We start from the raw sequence: 18888 nt of genomic DNA on the forward strand, positions 1-18888 counted from the left end.
AAGAAGGGTTGCTCTTTGGGAGTCCCTCACTATAGTACTAGCTTGCTTTCTCAGCTGTTGTGAAGTACTGATATGCCCAGCCTGGTCAGTTCCCAGCTAATAGAGATTTCTATACTTCCCCTCAGCTGCTGAAAAAGTAATTGAAGGTTTCTTGCTTTTGTTTGTGGTGAACAAGAGAGTTGCCCCAGACAGGCAGTTATTCCCTCTCTGCCACTTTGTCCACTTAATGACTGTTTCTGCTAATGAAGGGACTGTTGGCCACATGTGCCAAAATGCATACACTTCCATACAGGAAGCTTTTTATTCTAATACATTTCTATTCTAATTTTGCTGAATTTAACCTTTTCTTTTAAGGAATATTCCTAGAAAATTTAATGTATTAACTGACTAGTATATCCCGTGGAGGTTTTAGTGAAATAAGATATTTAATACTTTTAAATCAGAGTAAAATGAGGCATGTGTGTGAGCTTGTGTTTGAATCTGATCACACACAGAAGTTACCTGCATTTGTTCTGAGTGGGTGGGTTCTGATTATTTGCAGTGTACAATATTTCAGACCATTCTGGGTGAGCGTCATTTTTGGCATATAGTTATATCACATGAAATTTGCTTGTAAGCAGTTTAAATTGAATCATCTATTTTTTCTTGTTTCTAAGCCAGTATGGTTGGTAAAATGTGTGATTTAGAAAGCAACCTTAAGCAGATTTTAGAGTTAAGGTAGATAAAGTTTATTACACTAAGCACATCATAGGTGTGAATTTAAAGTGCTGTTTACAGTCTTGAATTGGTACAGTTTCTAACAGTACCGCATATTTAAATATCCTGTTTAGTTTTCCTGAAAGAGCAACAAGTTATGTCATAGATGATTATCAAACATGTTTTGTCTTGCATGCAGCATTTCTATTTCACATGGCAGTCCCATGTATTGAAGATTAAGATGCTTTTTTTCAACCAGAACCTCCTTTTCTTGTTTACCAGAAATACTTTTCATCCTATTGCGAATACTGTTTTCATGATTGTAACGCTAATTTAGGAAACCTTTGTTTAAAAATAGGGCTGGTTTGAAAACACTGATATGAATCAGATAATAACGTGGCTTGCTAAAAAAGCTCTCATTCTGGGGTCAGTTTTAAATGCTTCCAAATAAAGACTGGGTTTCCATGACCTGCAAGCCCTTCTACTTCATTCAGTGAACATTATAGTGGCTGTTAACACAGTGATGTTGGCAGGAGCAGTGCTTGAGTGCACCTTTCCCAGTACTCAATGCTTGGATGGTTCTTGACCATTCGTAGAGCTGCCCACAGTTCCTTAATTAGAAACAGATGTCCTAAATGAAAAGGTTGATTAGACCAGTGTTAATGGTTCAACTGCTACTCGCAAATTTCTGGCTGTATATTGAAGTTCAGTAGGATATTTTTTTGTATGCATAAAGTAAATTTCTTAATTGTTGGTAGACAAGTGATTATACAGTGTGATAAAACAGTATGTTATTTTTAGTTTGAAAGACATCAGTTCCTTATAATAACAATTTTTCTGGAAGGTATTCTAAGTAAAAGATCCATAAAGGATTTTAAGAGTGTGTCTGTGTGTATTTATGTATGTATATAGATGTGTATGGATATCCTTCTGCAATTGCATTGAGTGCAGGAAAATTCTAAAACTGATGCGGCTGATGGTGGATGATTTCTTTCAGGTCTGCTGAACTTCTTATGTTTTTTTTGGTTTTTTTTTTTAAAGCCCCTTGGGAAATCAACATAAAATTCTAAAAGACTCCTCTTGATTTGTGTGTACAATATGGGATAAAAACTACCCCAGAAAATGCCTGCTTCTGCTAAATAACAGTTAATATAATAGGTTGAATTTTAAGATTTTTCATCTTTTTAATAGTACTTCTTGTTTTTTGCTTTGTTGGGATTAAGATAACAACTTCATTCATTTAAGTTTCTGTCATCTTAGAAAGCACAGCAGAAACATAATCGGCATCTGGACAAACCAGTTTCAGCTGTTGTATATTTTAATTTCTGGAGGTTATGTCTTTTCCCATTTCATCTCCTTCTGCCAGTACATACCTCATGAATTTAAAAATACATCTTTGTTTTGCTATTCATGAGATCAGCATTTCCACTCTCTTCCGAAACTTCAGTTCCGCTTACTGCCTTAGAAAGTTGTTCTGTCTTTCAGCACTTCTGTCTACTACAGGTCTCTCCGATAACCTTTATTTTCTCATTTGCTGCCTTTCTTAAGTACTTTGTTCATGCACATCATTCCAATGAAATTGTTCATCTTTAAGGTTTTAGTGTCCTCCTTGTGGTCAGAAACTGTTTCATATATATGTAGTGTTATATACATATATATATAACAGTTTCAGTTTGTGTCAGGAGTATGTTTTTCAGGTGAATCTTTCCTTAAACTCTGCTCACTGCTTCACTGCAGATGTCAGATTTTCAGTGCTATCTCTCAGTCTACTGCTGGTATTGCAGCTGCATTTCTGCATATACATGCATATACAGATGCATTTCCACTGCCTGACATCTGTTCCTTCCCTGGGCTTTGCTGCTCCTTCCTTCACTCCTTCAGTCTCATCTGTTTCCTTATCTGAAGTTCGGTTCACCCACAACCTGAACCCAGGCTCACTCCTGTTCAGCCTCCAGCCTTGCTTGCATCCAAGATTTTCAGCTGGGTACTCACTTACGGTCTTAAGCTGTGACAGAAATTGATCTGTCTCCACTTCAACTGTCACAGCTTCTTGTGTTGTGTTACTGCCAAGATAGTTTCCTGGTGAAGTCAGTATCTGTTTGTGGTCTTTCCTGTTCTGTGTAGAGACTGAATGCCATTTTTAACTTTTGAAGCACTGAACGCCACTACACCAGATACTCTCAGAGTACCAGATACTGCACAGATACTGCACAGAACATCCAGATATTCTCATACTAATTTGACTTTTTTTAGTAAGCCGCTTTTCACAGAGAACCTGATCTGACCATTTTATGAACTTCTGGCTCTGCAATTGTTCATGCATAGTATCTTGTGTGTGTAGTAGTGTCACAGCTAAAGTGTACTAGGATATCTCTTTGTTTCAGAAAATTCTGAGAAATTCAACTCAAAGAGCCTCCTTCTTCAGTGAATATACTGTATATTGCTTCAGTTATATAGGAAGAACTACATACTTTGCATAGTAGCTTGTTCACATTGAAAAATGCCATCTTCTTGCAGTGTCGTTTTTGTACATACTGGACAATGGTAAACATTGGATTTTTGTGTCAAAATAAGGCTGGGTTTTTTTTGTCCTTATATGTAGCAAGTGTTAATAGAACTGTGTTAAGGAAAGTACATACACACATGCGTGAATGTTAAGATTGTGTTTCTAGCAACTTCACAGGTAATGTAATTTCAGAAGTTGGATCTGTGCATAGGAACTGACATGTTTCAGTATACTGTTAACATAATTTAGACTTATTTTAATACAACACTTCATTTAATGTTGTGGAAAAAAACTTGCCTCTTGCAGCTTCTGCGTTGAAGCTTGTTTTCTGTAAGAAACTGGTAAAAGCTCATCTGAGATACAGGAGAAATCCCTGGCCTTTCTGAGCTACATACACTTGAAGGATTAGCTGGTATTAGCTGCACTTCTGTTTGCCTGTTGTACAAATAGTACTCTCTAGATATTACCCAGCCTTATAGTACTGAATCCCACGTTTTTTCAAGGTGACTCATTTCTGGCTACAAATTCTGTTCCTGTTGTTTAATTAGTTTCTGTTAGCTAATGCCATTTCATGTGTCTGGTTTGTAACTCTTTCTGGGCACGGCTCTTCTTCTGATAAGCAAGTAGTGCCTGATTTATATGGATGCTGGCAATATGTGTTCACTGTGCTGCAAGATGCAAAGTATGACTGTATCAGAGCACACAACTTGAAATTTCTTGGAACGTAATCGTTATATCTGATTCAAGCAATGAATATGCCCGCAGAACAGAAAGTGAACTCTGGTGTCAGAGGAGCAGCCATTCAGTGATATTTTGGGGGCTTTTAAAGTCTCTCTTCTGTTTCTGTTGTATAAATCCAATAGCGACTTACCCCTTCCCAATGAAAGCACACTCACACACAAGCAAAACATGCAGTTTTCATTACTCAACTAAACTACTTAAGCAAGACAGATTTATTTTTTCTTCTGGTTTTGCTAATTGCACAGGAAGAATGCTCTGAAAATAATTAACACAGTAGTCAAATCAGAGGAAAAATGAAGGGAGTCACCTGTTGCCATCTATGTTTTAGTTGCCTGTTAGGATGTATTCAAGCTGGGTTTATGTTTTACGTTTTTTGGCAACATCTCTTCCACCACCCATTCTCACCTCACACGGGTGTATGTATGAGTGTTTGTGGTGAGAGGATGTTGACGGTGTGTTAAGCCATTTGTTCAGACTGGCTTTGCAGCAGCATCAAACAAATTTGAAAGGCAATTCCAACTTTTAAAAGAAAAAAAATGTCAAAAGCACCAGAAAGCAAAAATGCCACACGTAGATTTTTAGGGGATGTTCAGTTAATACTCATTGGGATTCTTACTTTCAAAAAGCCTCTAAGGAAAAAGGTCATTAATATGAGATGTAAATAATTTTACTGATCAGCAGTCTGTATTGAAAACTGCCCAACTTTTATACAGTGTTAAAGCTTAGATAATACTGTTTTAAAGAAAAAGTGTTAACTTGAAATTACTGAATACTCACTTGCTAATGACAGCTTATTAATAACAGTTGTTATGTCCTGCCATGCTGGGTGTGGTATTTGATGGTATTGGAAGACATGATTTGCATAACAGAAGAGTTTTACAGTATTCTGTAAGGATTAGTGTTAAAGGCTATCCAAGAGGGATCAGGCAAGACCATATGGATATTTGTTTTGAGTTGGTCTTTTGTGGATTATTTTCTGAGTGTTTTTGACAGTAGAAGGTTTGATATGTGGTGCTTCAAGTATGTTGCTTCGTTCTGTTGTTAGGGTTTTGCCTCTGAAGATACAGATTTCCTTTTTTCCTTTATGGCATCTGGATTTAGTTACTGGATACTCCCTCACCAGTGGAAATTTGGAATAATGAAAATGAAGTGTTGTAGGAAAATCAAAGCATACATGAATTACTATTTTAATCTTGTCTGCTGAGTGTACACAGTCTTTTGTAGACCAGATGACTCATAGCTTTGCTGATACCTTTGCGGTTTTTTGTGTTCAGATTTATATCTTTAAAGTTTAATTTAAAAAAAGTAAATATATAGACTGGTCCAGCGGAGTTGTACTAGCAAAATGGAAGAATCCAGATAGAAGCTTTTTCACTCTAGCCTATAGTTAACAAAACTCCTGCTTAAATCTGTAGGGTTTTTTTAAAAAAATGCATATTCCTCTGGGTTGACCAGTATTTATACTGTTTACATTAGGTTTATTGTTGTACATTTGCATACATGTGTTCTTGATGCCACTTTTCCCCAGTTTGAGTTTTGTGATAATTGCCTTACTTTAATAAACAAGTGACTTAAAGTTGCTAATACCAATCTTAAAATAATATTTTTATTTTCTTTTTCCACAAAAATAGATAATATACCTGAGAGAATCCCCAGAAGACGTGTACAGGCTTATATTGTCTGGAAGCGTTTCATATCTTCCTTTCAGGTAAATAACAAGTTGTTAGAACTTTCTGTAGCTTGGTACTTTGAATAAGAATGTAGCATTTGTCAGTGCTAACTTCATGGAGGTTTTTTGCTGAAGTTTTAACACGTGACATATTCACTGCCTGAGCTTTAAGTGCAGACTTCTGAACAGGGGTTTTAGCAGCTGGTACTGAAGTGTACTGAGGGAAGGTGAAGTAGCCACACTGCTTTGTACACCTTCTTGTTGAGATTTTTGATCTACATTGCTTCTCACTTGGCAGTCTGCTTTTGTGCCAGTAGTTGATAGTTAAATGTATCAAAATATCTGTCATTCATCACAAGTGGCTTGTAATACTCTTAGCACTCCATTTTTCCTGCTTGTGGAATGCATACAGGAACCCACAAATACTGTTATGTGCATAAAGAATGCTGACTACCCTCATATGATTTAGTAGCTTTAAAAGTATTTATTTTTGCCATTGAGGAAATGTGTAAAACCATTGGTTTGTGGTTGTTTGACCTTGAGGGAGTATAATCCTAGCTGTTTCAGACCACAGACTTCTCTCTGTGGTACATGCTGTGCTGTTCAGTGTAGCAAAAAGTCCACAAGTTGTGCAGAGGAGCAGCTTCTTTTCTTCCCAACAAGTGTTTCTGAATGTTAGACTAATTTTCCATTGACTGACACAATATGCAGAAAAGAATGGCCAGAAAACTTTAGGAGGCAGTTTTACTGTCTATATTGTTATGGGTTGATTAATTCAGTCCTTGCTTGTTTGTTTTCTAGTTCTCTTGCCAAGAGATGGGCTTTTGATGGTTTGAATTTTTATTACTTCCCCCTGCCAACACCACAGTATAATGGTGTAGTAGCATCTCTCTTTATTTGCATACTTCCATCATCCCATTTCTAACTTTTAAATTCCATTTTTATATTCCCAGAAGAACAAAGGTGGTGCTTAGGAATACAGTAAGTTTTGTTTCTAAATATCATAAAGGTGTATGTGAGTGATGGAGATAGCTTTTCACTCAGGTCATATACCTTACCCAGATTTCTAGACCGTCACTTCAACAGCACTACTGAAAGAAACACTGAGATGTGTTATCTAGTAAGACTGAGAGCTGACTTCTGAAGACATGTCTAGCCCCTGGGATAAAGAATACAGTCTGCTGAAGCATCTGCGAAATGTACCATTTTCTTGAGTTTACCAGTGCAGCTAAACCTGGTTGATTTGGAGAAAACTCCAGAACAAATTTGCCAACAAGGTTTTCAAGCTGACAAGCAGGTATTCTTTATTGCAGTGCTGGGAGACACGGGGGATAGCTCCTCCTAACGTGTGTCTCTGTGTTGCTACACCAGCCATCCTTATATAGTCCCTGGGCACACATACATTACATAATTTTCCAGGAAGTTCCCCGTGTGCGTACAGAATTGCGGTGGTGGTCTCTGAAGGTCGTTTACTTCTTCCAACAATCTTCATCACTTCTGGCAGCCTTTGAAGCAGGCATAGTAGATGCTCATACCAGTTTAATTGGTTCGTTAGCGCCAGAGACATAATAATCCTCCTATCCTCCCACTTATCAGTTAGTTTAACTGTAGCCCATCCTGGACACCTGCTGTTCCCAGATACTCCTTATCCCTGTGTCCTGTTCTTCTGGACTGTTTTTCTTAAAACTATGTCAACTATAGCGATTTATCTTGTACAAGAATTCTCAGTGTGTTCTCTAGCTGCACTCTATTTTTTTTTCTATGTATCATGCACTTTAGTAATTTTCCATTGCTACTGTTACAAAGCCATCAAACTTAACATTACTTAAAACTGATTCTAAAGGTTAATATATTCCATTTTGTGATTTTGTGCCCCCCTTGTCTCAGTGTAAATAGAGAAATTCAGATTCTGTTAATAGTGTTGGGTCTGGGCTCTGCTCCTTTAAGATCCACATCTCTGCGAAAAGCAGTACCTTCCCACAGTACAATAAAAAGTCAGTCAGGTAGTTGCCACTTAGGGTCATTATCAACAGGAAATCTTAGGTTCTTAGGGTGCAAAGAATTTTTTTGACTTACAGAATCATAGTGAGGCTGGAAGGAACCTCTGGAGATCATCTGGTCCAACATCCCTGCCCAGGCAGGGGCCATCTAGATGCAATTGTCTAGGACCTAGCTGTTTTCAGCTAGGCAGCCCCCAGCCTATACTGGTGCCTGGGGTTGTCCCTTCCCAGGTTCAGGACTTTAGACTTTCTCCTTGTTGAACTTTGTGAGGCTTCTATCAGCCCATTTCTCCAACCTATGAAGGCTCCTCTGGATGGCAGCACAACCCTTCGGCATATCAGCCACTTCTCCCAGTTTGGTGTCATTGCCAAACTTGCTGAAGGAACTCTCTGCCCCTTCATCCAGATCATTAATGAAGCTGTTGAACAGGATCAAACACAGTATTGACCCCTGCTGTACACTGCTAGTTCCTGGCCTCAGATTAGAGTGTGTCACTGTATATCACTGACCGCCACACTTTGGGCACAGCCATTCAGTTTTCAATCCACCTGTCTGCTCAACCAGGTCACATACCACTAGCTTGTCTGTGAAGGTCTTACATAGACAATGTCAGAGGCCTCACTGAAGTTCACGTAGACAATATTCACTGCTTCTTCTTTCATGTATCAGGCCAGTTATTTCATTGTAGAAATTTATCAAATAGGTCAAGTTGGCTTTTGCCTTGGTGAACCCATGCTGACTACTCCTTGTGATTTTCTTGTCTATATGTATCTGGAAATGGTTTCTGGGATTAGCAACTCAATCACCTCTCTGGGGATTGTGATGATCCTGACTGACCTCTAGTTCCCTGGGGATGCCTTCTTGCCCTTCTCGAAATTGAGAGTGACATTTGTTTTCCTCCAGTCTTCAGACATTTTCCCCAGTTGCCATGATCAATCAGAGATTATTGAGAGTGACCTTGCAATGACATCGGCCATTGCTGATGCACTCATGGGTGCATCCCATCAGGACCCATGGACCTAGATATGTCCCATTTATCAAACTATTGCCCAACCCGATCCTCTTCCACGAAAAGTACATCTTTGTTACTCGAGCCTTTCATCCTTGTTTGTGAGATCTTGGGTTCCTGAAGGCTGATCTTGCTTGTAAAGTCTGGGGCAAAGAAGGCATTCAGTACTTCAGCCTTTTCCATGTCCTGTGTAACCAGGTCTCCCGTCTCATTGAACAATGGGCCCACATCTTCCCTAGTCTTCCTTTTGTCACTTATGTACGTATAGAAGCTCTTCATATTTTCTTTGACATCCCTGGACAGATTAAATTTCATTTAGGCAGTAACCTCATCCCTGGATGTCAGATAGCGTCTCTGTATTCCTCCCAGGTTACCTGTCCTTGCTTCCTTTTTGTGTTTGAGTTTGCCCAGGAGGTGCTTATTCATCTATGCAGGTATGCTGACATTTTTGCCTGTTTTTTTGCCTGTTTTATACTCATTGGAATGAGCTGCTCTTAAGCTTGGGAGTGATCCTTGAATATTAACCAGCTTTCTTGGGCCCCTCTTCCCTCCAGGGTTTTATCCCATGAGACTTTTCCAAGCAGATCCCCACAGGTCAAAATCTGCTCTCCTAAAGTCCAGGATTGTCAGCTTCCTTTTTACCCTCCTCCCTGCCTTCTGGATCCTGAACTCCATCATCTGTCTCATAGCAAGGCTGCCTTTGACTTTCATATCCCCACAGAGGACCACATTGTTGGTGAGTGTGAGGTTCCAGCAGAGCACCGTTCCTCACTGGGTTCTGTATCACTTGGAGAAGTAAATCATTACCAGTTCATTGGCAGGAGCCTCCTGGATTGCTTATGTCCTGCTGTGTTGTCCCTCCAACAGATACTGGAGTGTCTGAAGTTCCCCATGAGGAGTGAGGCTTGTGAATGTGAGGCTGCTCCTATTTGTCTATAGAGGGCCTCATCCACTTGTTCTTTCTGGTCTTTTGGCCTGACAGCCTTTACTTGTCCTCTCTTTTACCTGAATGGGTTATGTTATTTCCTTCTCTTGATGATTTCCCCACCACCACCTCTCACACTGATCCATTAAGGAGGAAAATAAACAAATTGTAGAGGCAGACATACAGATTCTTCAGAAGTTTGTCCTCCTGTCACTTAAAATTTCAACACAATATATTGGAAACATTAATGATTCTCTGCTGATGAGGGTTGCCTGGTCTCAAAAGAAGATGTTCTGCCAAGACATAATATTCTTTGATGTAGACTGCGTTTAAATATATTTCGACTTGACTGTAGCATTCCTGTGGAATGCTAACTCTTTCTGTGCTTATGGAATCTAATAATGGGTGAGAAGAGAGTTTAATGAAAACCAGCTTCTATTCATGTTTGAGCGTTAACTGTGTTATGCATGTTAAGGAAAGCCTTTTAATACATCTTACTAAATAAATATTTATTATATTCTAGTAAAACTGTCAAGACACAACTGTGTATCTTGACAATTTTAGTAAAAAGGTGCTTGCTGTGATCATATTAAGATTTACTTTTTTGAAAGTGTGCTTCATAAGAAAATGTTCTAAGAGTGTGTGTTAGAATATACAAATTTAGGCACTAGCTTTTGTATTGTCTGTTCTTCGTTGACATGAACACTGAAACATGCTGGTTTCAATGCTCATGTCAGAAATTGGAACATGTCAGCTTTACCAAAACTATAACTGGAGTAATCTTACTCTTGGATCATCTGTTAACATAACTTGCTTTATGTTTTGCTGTTATTGTAAGATGCAAGGTGGGGAAAATGAAGTAATCATTTGACATAATTATTTCACTATAATTGTAGTTATTTTGAAACAATTTTTAAAAGTTGTTTTAGAGAAGTATCTTCAGTTGCTTTCACTTTGATTAAAAAATAATAATTTAACTGTTTTGGTCATCATATCTTACAGGGATGCTTCATTTGGTACTTGCAGTTTTCATCTGACACTGCTAGACTGTTTTCATGCAATAAACAAGGTCAGTAAACCAATGTTTTTTGTATTGCAAAAGGTCAGCTAAGTATTGCCCAGTAGAAGAAGTTGGCTTAGGAAACTACCGTCCAATTAAAGCTGTGCAGTAGCAGCAGATTTTCTGATTGTTGCCTAGTTTATTATTCATTGTAACAAAACTTATGGATACAGCATCCATGGAAACTGACCAATACGTTATGTAGCCATCTAGTGATTTTAAAGAGGGAATCTTAAGTTTTATTTATGTAATATTCCAGGACAGTAAATCACGCCTCTAATCCCTAAGAGTCTTGTGATAAGTTTATTTTTATTCCCTCCCCCCCCACCCCGCAGTCTTACAGTTTAGGATGAATATAGCCTTTGAAGGTGGTTTTGCATTGGTTATTGATATGTGCTAATGATTTCAAGTTTTGCTTTAGTAATACAAGTAGAACAACTGTTAGGAGTCAGGTGCTTATTTTACCACCAGTACAGTGGAAAAGTAACATATTGAAGGCCAGTGGATTTTAGCTGCATTCTTTTTTGTCTGTATGAGTAGTGAAATGGGGAGTTCTGCAGCTCTCCACCCTACTACTCTCCACCCTACTACTGTCTACTGCTCCACCCTACTACTACTATATCTGCCAAATACGGGCTGAGATTAAGCCATCTTCTTGCAGATTTGTGATTTTCATCCTTATTGCATGTTTTGACATTGGCAGCTTGTATGCCAAGAGTGGTGAATTGCTGTTCTTCTTCATACCAGTGAACAACCAAGAAAAATATATAAGATGATGTAGTGAAAGAGATTAGAATGTAGTATCTTAAATACCTGGAGATGCAGGATTATATGTGTTTGAGCTTCCTGACCTAACAAGTGGGTAAACTGCCTGTTACCTGAATGTTTACATTTTTTATACAGTATTAAATATAATGGTGTGGATAATTACAGGACATTGGGGACCTCTCTAGTGTCTCCTTACATACAGGCCATGTGCCTGCAAATAATTTAAAATCCATGAAGATACTAGCATTGTAGTGAGAGTAAATAGTGTTCATGCACAAAAATACTTGTAATCCTTGAATGCAGACTTTAGAATGTATTCATAATTTCAATAGATAATTTTTGCCAATTTTTTTATCTTTTTTAAATTTGTACAGCTAGTAGTAATAAAAAGACACTGCTTCTGTAGTCTGGGATTTTGTAGTGGTTAGGTAAAACCAGAAAAGAGTGGATTTGCTTGTCAAACAATACTTAAAATTTTCAAGTCTGTTTTGTACCAGGACTGAGTTGACCTGTATTTTTTTCAAACATGTGAAGAAGTCTCTCTGAAAGAGTAGAACAGGTATTAAGGGGGTTTCAGTAACCTGAAAGAGTGATAAACTGTCTTCATGGAGAAGGTTTTGTCTTTTTTAAAAACTGTATTCTGAATTTTAGGCTTTGCAATACGGTTTCCTGGATTTCAGTACTTTTGATGTAAATGAATATGAGCATTATGAAGTAAGTGTTCAGTATCAATCTTCTGATTTGTTTGCTGTTAGTAATATTAAGATCATTGTTCCTAATATGAGCGGGGTTTTTGTTTGGTTTGTTTTGGTTTTTTTTTTTGTAGTAGTAGTATGTTCCATTTCTGTTTTGTCTCTTTAAACTTTATTAAATAAAGGTGTGTTGTCAGAGAACGTTAAAATTCGGAGCTAAGCATAGTTGGCCTCAAACGTGGTGGGAAAACAGAAACCAAAAGGGAAATAAATACTTTTTTTTTTTTTTCCCACAATTATTAAAGCCCTAGATAATGTGGAGTGAAAATTTGGCCACTTTTTAGAGGTCATGCATATTCTTGAGCAGTCTTGATGAAACACCCGAGGGCATAGTGGTCCAAGCCTAACCGAATTCTGGAGAACAATTAAAGTATATATCTGTGAACACATGGCAAAGGTATAATAACAACACCCTCTGAGGTAAAGAAGGAAACAGGGCTGGGAAATGCTAAGCTTACAAAATTCACTTTGGGGCATGGGAAATGAATGTGACAATGAAGGGCTGCAATTTGTGACAGAATATGTGTAGTCTCAGAACTGCAAAGCTGCCAGTTACCTGAAAGAGAAAATTAATTGTTCTTAGAAGCTTAAAAAAAATAAAAAATCATTATTTAAATTGTGAACAAAGATAAGTCAAGGTTATACTTTAGAAACCTATAAAAAATAAAAATTAGGAGTTCACCTTCATCAGAAGGCCATCCGTTGTGGTGTTCTAAACTAATTTAGAAAGAGGAGAACACAGGCAGAAAACATGAGGTTGAGAGCATCTGGCATCCTCCCAATGGAAAAGAAACCAGGCAACTAACATGACTTCCTTTGGCAAAAATTGTACATCAATTCTATCTAGCATGTATTTTGAACAATAAGGAAAAGCCTGAAAATACAGGGATAATGATAAACCAAGCATTTTCTCTTGACAGAGAGCAGAAAATGGAGATTTTAACTGGATAATACCAAACAAATTCATTGCCTTCAGTGGACCTCATTCAAGAAGTAAAATTGAAAATGGTATGCTTAAAAAAGGAGGTGGGGGACAGAAGCCCACTGCTTTCTTAGTTGATTGTTATCAGTAAGACCAAGCTTTTAAAATTGTTCCTCAAACAGTGTGTTTTTTTTCCTTGGCTCTTTTTCTTTTATAAGAACCCTGGCAGTAAAATTTTAATGCTTGGTTTAATTGTATCTGACTTGGGTCATTATGTTAAAATTCCATTTTCGAATATTCTCTTTCTTTATACTGAACATGAATTCTATTTTGAAAGTGTTTTCATCTGTTGTTGCTGAGTTTTTGTTTATTTCTGCAGTTTGAGCCTTACTCCCTTTTTTTTTTTTTATTCTCTTTCTTTTTTCAAATAGGGTATCCCCACCATGCTCCAGAGGCTTATTTCCCATACTTCAGGAAACATAAGGTCACTACAATAGTACGCCTCAACAAAAAAATGTATGATGCCAAACGATTTACAGATGCTGGATTTGAGCATTTTGACCTCTTCTTTGCTGATGGAAGCACACCTAGTGATACTATAGTTAAAACCTTTCTAAATATTTGTGAAAATGCTGAAGGTGTTATAGCCGTTCATTGCAAAGGTATAGTGTAAAAACTGTTTATATTACAAGCGATGCTTCTAGTTACAGTTCCTGAGGTATTTTGCACTGTAATTCCTTGAACTTGGTAACAGGTCTGCCAGTCTGCAGCTTTTCCATACAAATTTTTTCTGTGCTTATATAGAATCATAGAATCATAGAATAGTTAGGGTTGGAAAGGACCTCAAGATCATCTAGTTCCAACCCCCCTGCTGTGGGCAGGGACGCCTCACACTAAACCATCCCACACAAGGCTTCATCTAACCTGGCCTTGAACGCCGCCAGGGATGGAGCACTCACAACCTCCCTGGGCAACCCATTCCAGTGCCTCACCACCCTAACAGGAAAGAATTTCCTCCTTATATCCAATCTAAACTTCCCCTGTTTAAGTTTTAACCCATTACCCCTTGTCCTGTCACTACAGTCCCTGATGAAGAGTCCCTCCCCAGCATCCCTATAGGCCCCCTTCAGATACTGCAAGGCTGCTATGAGGTCTCCACGCAGCCTTCTCTTCTCCAGGCTGAACAGCCCCAACTTTCTCAGCCTATCTTCATACGGGAGGTGCTCCAGTTCCCTGGTCATCCTCGTGGCCCTCCTCTGGACTTGTTCCAGCAGTTCCATGTCCTTTTTATGTTGATTATGTTGTTTATATGCTGCACCTCGTCTTCTACTGTCTTTAAGTTCCTGAGAAAATTTTGCAGATGTGTCCAAAAACGAGGCTGGGGAAAGTGAGCTTGCCAATATCAGCAGCTCTTTCTACTACTTTCTACTATATTTGCACTTTCAAAGGACGCTTTTGAGCCGGAATTTGAAGTCCTGGCAGGGTTTATAAATCTCTCTGAAAATACACTTTTAAATATACAAGTCATAAACTTTTGAAAATATCAGTCCGTTTTTTTGAGGAGATTCCTCATCAAGTGTGAGAGTTCTTCCAGACCACAGAAGTCTTTATCCCTTTGAAATCCTTTATACTGGCTACATTGAGCATGCTCTGAATACCTGTTCTTCCAGAGTTAGACTGCCAAGGAAAAGATACTCAGAGCATGCCCATTGCAGCTAGAGCAAAGATACAGTTTTCTGTGGTTCTAGAGGAACTATGTTTCTCTTCCTACACCAACTTTGATTGTCAGACATTCTTGCTCCACAAACTTTGCCTCACCAGCATAGCCGCTAGTAGTGTGATTGAAGTAGCAAGGCCTTTTCTTAACCCATTTGCCTGGGACCTGCAAAGACTGCATTTTTATACTGGGATCTGCCATCCATTTGCTGCATGTTTAACATGATTACACAATGAAGTGAAAGAACTGGTTAAAAAAGCATCCTGACTGCTGGGAAAAAATTGCACATTCTTATTCTCCACAGAGGTAATAAATTTGGGCATACTGCTTGGTTGATTACACCTGAATATTGAGTGTCAGTGATACAAGTGCTTTGTTTTCATTCAAATTAAGATATTCCTTGATATTTACAATATAAGTGGTGTCTGAACTACCTTATGTCCCTCAACCTGCGCTTAAGTCTTGAGGAAGACTAGAATACTGTAGCCAGTTCTTAAAGCTGGGTAAGGCATGGAAAGTGCTGTGAGGTTGTCTTGGCTGTTGGGCTATGCTTTTACACTGGGCTACAAGATTTTATGCTGGTGTTGAGCAGTTTATTGTCAAATGGGAGAAGGTGATGTGTGGCTTGACGTTTACAGCAAGTGGTCAAGAAGGGACGCTTAGATGGAGCTGTCCTTTTTTCCCTCTCATGTTTCCCAAGATAGAACCGTTTTGAGAGCCATTACAAAGAAGTTCCTCATTCTAGAGTACTTTTTGCCTGTGTCTGCTAGTACACAGTCCTGTTTATTGCAAAATTGGTGGGTTTTGGGAGCTAAAGTAAGAGCTTAGTTAGAAATGGGTGGGAAGAGCAGCTGGTTTCAGTTTCAATTTGCAGTTAGGTGCTTTGAGAAGTTTGGAAAAAAAGCCAGCTGTTTTATCCCATGCATAAAAGTTTTCTCGTGTCTATATAAATATCAATAGATAAATGTATAAATAAGGACGGGCCTACAGATTTTGTAAAGTCCCTGGCTTTGGAAGATTACCTCACTCAAAAAACATGTGAACGATGTGTTAGTAACCTTGTATATGGAAAAAAAATAATCAAAAGGTAAGTTGCACTTTTGATCAGTAACAGTTTAATATAATTGTTTAAATAAACCAGGCAAGTCCAAGTAACAATGTATGTAGCTACAGCAGATTCCATATGAAGATGGGTGTATGAAAGAAGCCATTCTTTTGTCTTACACAGCTGGTCTTGGGCGAACTGGTACACTTATTGCCTGTTATATTATGAAGCATTATCGGATGACAGCTGCTGAAACTATTGCCTGGATTAGAATAAATAGACCTGGTTCAGTGATTGGACCACAGCAACACTTCCTTATGGAGTAAGTAGATTAACTATAAATTATTTTAAAAATAAATGTAGATGTCTTTTTCTTCTTACTTTATTGAACACTTAATAATCTTTGGTGTTAATTTCTTGTGTTTTGGGCTTTTTTTTCCATGTTATGATAGCAAACAGGCAGAACTTTGGAAAGAAGGAGATATTTTCCCTGCAAAGTTGAAAGGAAACCGTAAAATTGCTGTGACAAGAATTCTGTCAGGAGTAGATGATATTTCAATTAATGACATGAGAAACAGGCGAACTATCCGAAAGGACATTGAACTGGTAACCATCGAATATTGTGCTCTTGTGAAAGTTGTAACTGCTGTTGAGAATCTCTCAGGTTCTGAACAAACCTTTGGGTAAACTAAAACTAGGTTAATTAGATTCTTTTTCTGTTTGCCCTTTTTTTATCAAGGGCACTACACAGGTGAAGTAGGAGCATCCTTATTGTACTTCAGTAATTAGGTAAATATCAGAACAAAAAAAGTGCTCACAATTTGCAACCAAGCAACTGCTTTTTTTGTTGTTGTTGTTGTCTCATTAGATGTGGTGAAAGCAAAGGGATGAAAGGTTTTCTGCTCTTTTAAGTTTATAAGTAATTTCAACTCCTTTAATACCTTTTGATGCTGTGTTTAGAAAGAATGGTATTGCTCTTTTAAAAAGGCATTGAAGGAGGCAAATGCTGTACTTGAGTGAAGATTGTAGGGCACCTAAGCAAAGATTTGATAATACATTTCCACTGTTTTAAAGGTACACAACATTCTGATGCATGTAATTCATGATACCAGTTAAAGGTTTACAGCTTTAAAAGCAGGAAACAGAACAAACAGGAATGTATTTATTCCAGTGAATTTCCTTTGATTTTATGCTGGCAAGCTTGCCTGTTGTGATAATTGTAACTTTAAGATTTAAGATAAGGTTTATTGTTAAATGTCTAAGTGTCTATATTTTAATCTTGTTTTATCCCTTCCACCCTCCGCTGATACAGTACAGTGATGAAGATGAAACAAACTGTGTAACACAAGGTGATAAGCTGCGCGCTCTGAAAAGCAGAAGGCAGTCAAAAGCTCCAACTGCATCTCCGCTAGCGTAAGTCAGTTTCTGAATATATAAATCCAGAATGCTTTTATACTTTTCTTTATGAATATTTCCCTTTGCCCCCAAAATTTTGCTGCCAAGGCTGTTTTTACAAATCTAAAACAAGCATGGGTTCACCATTTCTCTGAAGGCTTAATGAGTGCTAAGGATGCCGATCTTGGTTAAAGAACTGCGTTACTCCATTTCTAGTTTTCTGTGGGTTTTTTTATTCCAGTAGTCTGTGCTTTACAAGCTTCCACTGTATATCTGAATGCTTTCCTCTTAGTTTAACCACAAACATTTTCTTCTTTCCTGTGGGAGTGTAAAAATGGAAGAATGTGACTGTGTGGTGGTTTGACTGTCTGAAGTAAGGTGCACATTGTTTTTTTGAAGTAAAATCAGCTATGTGAGAAGAGTTGGAAGACTGATCTTCAGCTTTCTTTCATTTCCTCCTACTTGGAGAGCAACTTTCCCTGAATCCTGTGGGCTTTGGGATAATAGCTGCTGTATCTGGGAGGAAGAGACAAGCACTATTTCAGCAAACACATTCAAAAGGAGTGCTTTTTTGTCAGGGAACCTGAGATACTAGTGTCTTTATTTTAGACAAGTACTGAAACACCACCTGTAAAAGAAAGTTCATAGTCATCTTTGCATCTGCTTGTAGCATTAGTAACTTTTAGCAGCTGTAGGTAGAAAAACTGTCCATCTACCCTTAAGTAAACTATAGGAGAGTGCAAGACGTGGAAGATTATTTGGATCTCATTTGGGTGCTAGGAATGGAATGGTGACCCCTGGTTGTCAGACTTTTGCAAGCAACCAGAGTCACAGACCAAAGGCAACTTGGCTTTTGTTGTGCTATCTTTCAATAGGGGATGCTGCTGCTAGCTGCTGGCCTTTTTTTTTGTTTCTGTTTTGTCTTCTTTTTTATGAAGACCAGCCAGTGTCATCAGACTTACAGAAAAAATGTGAGAGGTATGTAGTAAGAATGTGCTGAAGGTAAAGGAATGTATCTTTGGAAACTCTCACACATTGCTGTGTATGACTACTGCTTTTGTTTTAAAAGATTCTCTTTTGTTCATACTCATCATTTACACAAGCAGTTGTATAAGAACTAACAGATTCAGAACAAAGCTTGTACCCAGCTGGCATTACAAAAAGTCAAAACACATCACCTCAGCTATCTTGAATAGCTCAGTGAAAAACAGCTACCTTGCACATTAGTTTCTAAGGCACTTAGTGTTTTAGTTTCCACTTAATAATATTTTTTTTCATAAAAGCCACTTTTAAGTCATGCAATAAAGATTGTGAAAGATCACATTTATCTACATTCCATAGAGTGGACGTAGACTGTACGGTAATCTGTTCAGAGCCATTGTCCTAACATGCAGAAAGCCTATCAACTCTTAAAAAATTATTCCATTCAAAGAGCATTCTGCAACATGATTGCTCTAATTAAAACTAGTTAATTTTTACTTCTGTACAATTAAAATAATTGATCTAGGGCTTACAGTTTTTTCTTACAATATGCATTGTGGCATGGGGAGTTAGAATTTGCCTCCTCCTGTTCCTTCACGTTATTTATACGATGTGCAGCTTACACTGAAATAATGTGGTGAAAAATGAGTGTATAACTTCTTAGATTCTTTGTGTTACAATTATTAAACCAAAATATCCCG

At 38.0% G+C, this 18888-nt stretch overlaps 1 protein-coding gene across 9 annotated transcripts in view; it reads left to right on the top strand.

The window, feature by feature from the left end:
- The window catches only part of CDC14B (cell division cycle 14B), a 47678-nt gene that overhangs the window by 15711 nt on the left and 13079 nt on the right, over positions 1-18888 (top strand). For all 9 annotated transcript variants that reach the window (XM_065662392.1, XM_065662388.1, XM_065662390.1 and 6 more), the window contains exons 5-12: positions 5575-5651; positions 10550-10616; positions 12027-12089; positions 13048-13135; positions 13481-13711; positions 15995-16133; positions 16264-16417; positions 17124-17224. In XM_065662392.1, coding sequence (XP_065518464.1) covers positions 5575-5651; positions 10550-10616; positions 12027-12089; positions 13048-13135; positions 13481-13711; positions 15995-16133; positions 16264-16417; positions 17124-17224 — 920 coding nt within the window. The remainder of the gene's footprint in view (positions 1-5574; positions 5652-10549; positions 10617-12026; positions 12090-13047; positions 13136-13480; positions 13712-15994; positions 16134-16263; positions 16418-17123; positions 17225-18888) is intronic.

Source organism: Lathamus discolor, chromosome Z, assembly GCF_037157495.1.
Source record: "Lathamus discolor isolate bLatDis1 chromosome Z, bLatDis1.hap1, whole genome shotgun sequence".
NCBI classification, from domain to species: domain Eukaryota; kingdom Metazoa; phylum Chordata; class Aves; order Psittaciformes; family Psittacidae; genus Lathamus; species Lathamus discolor.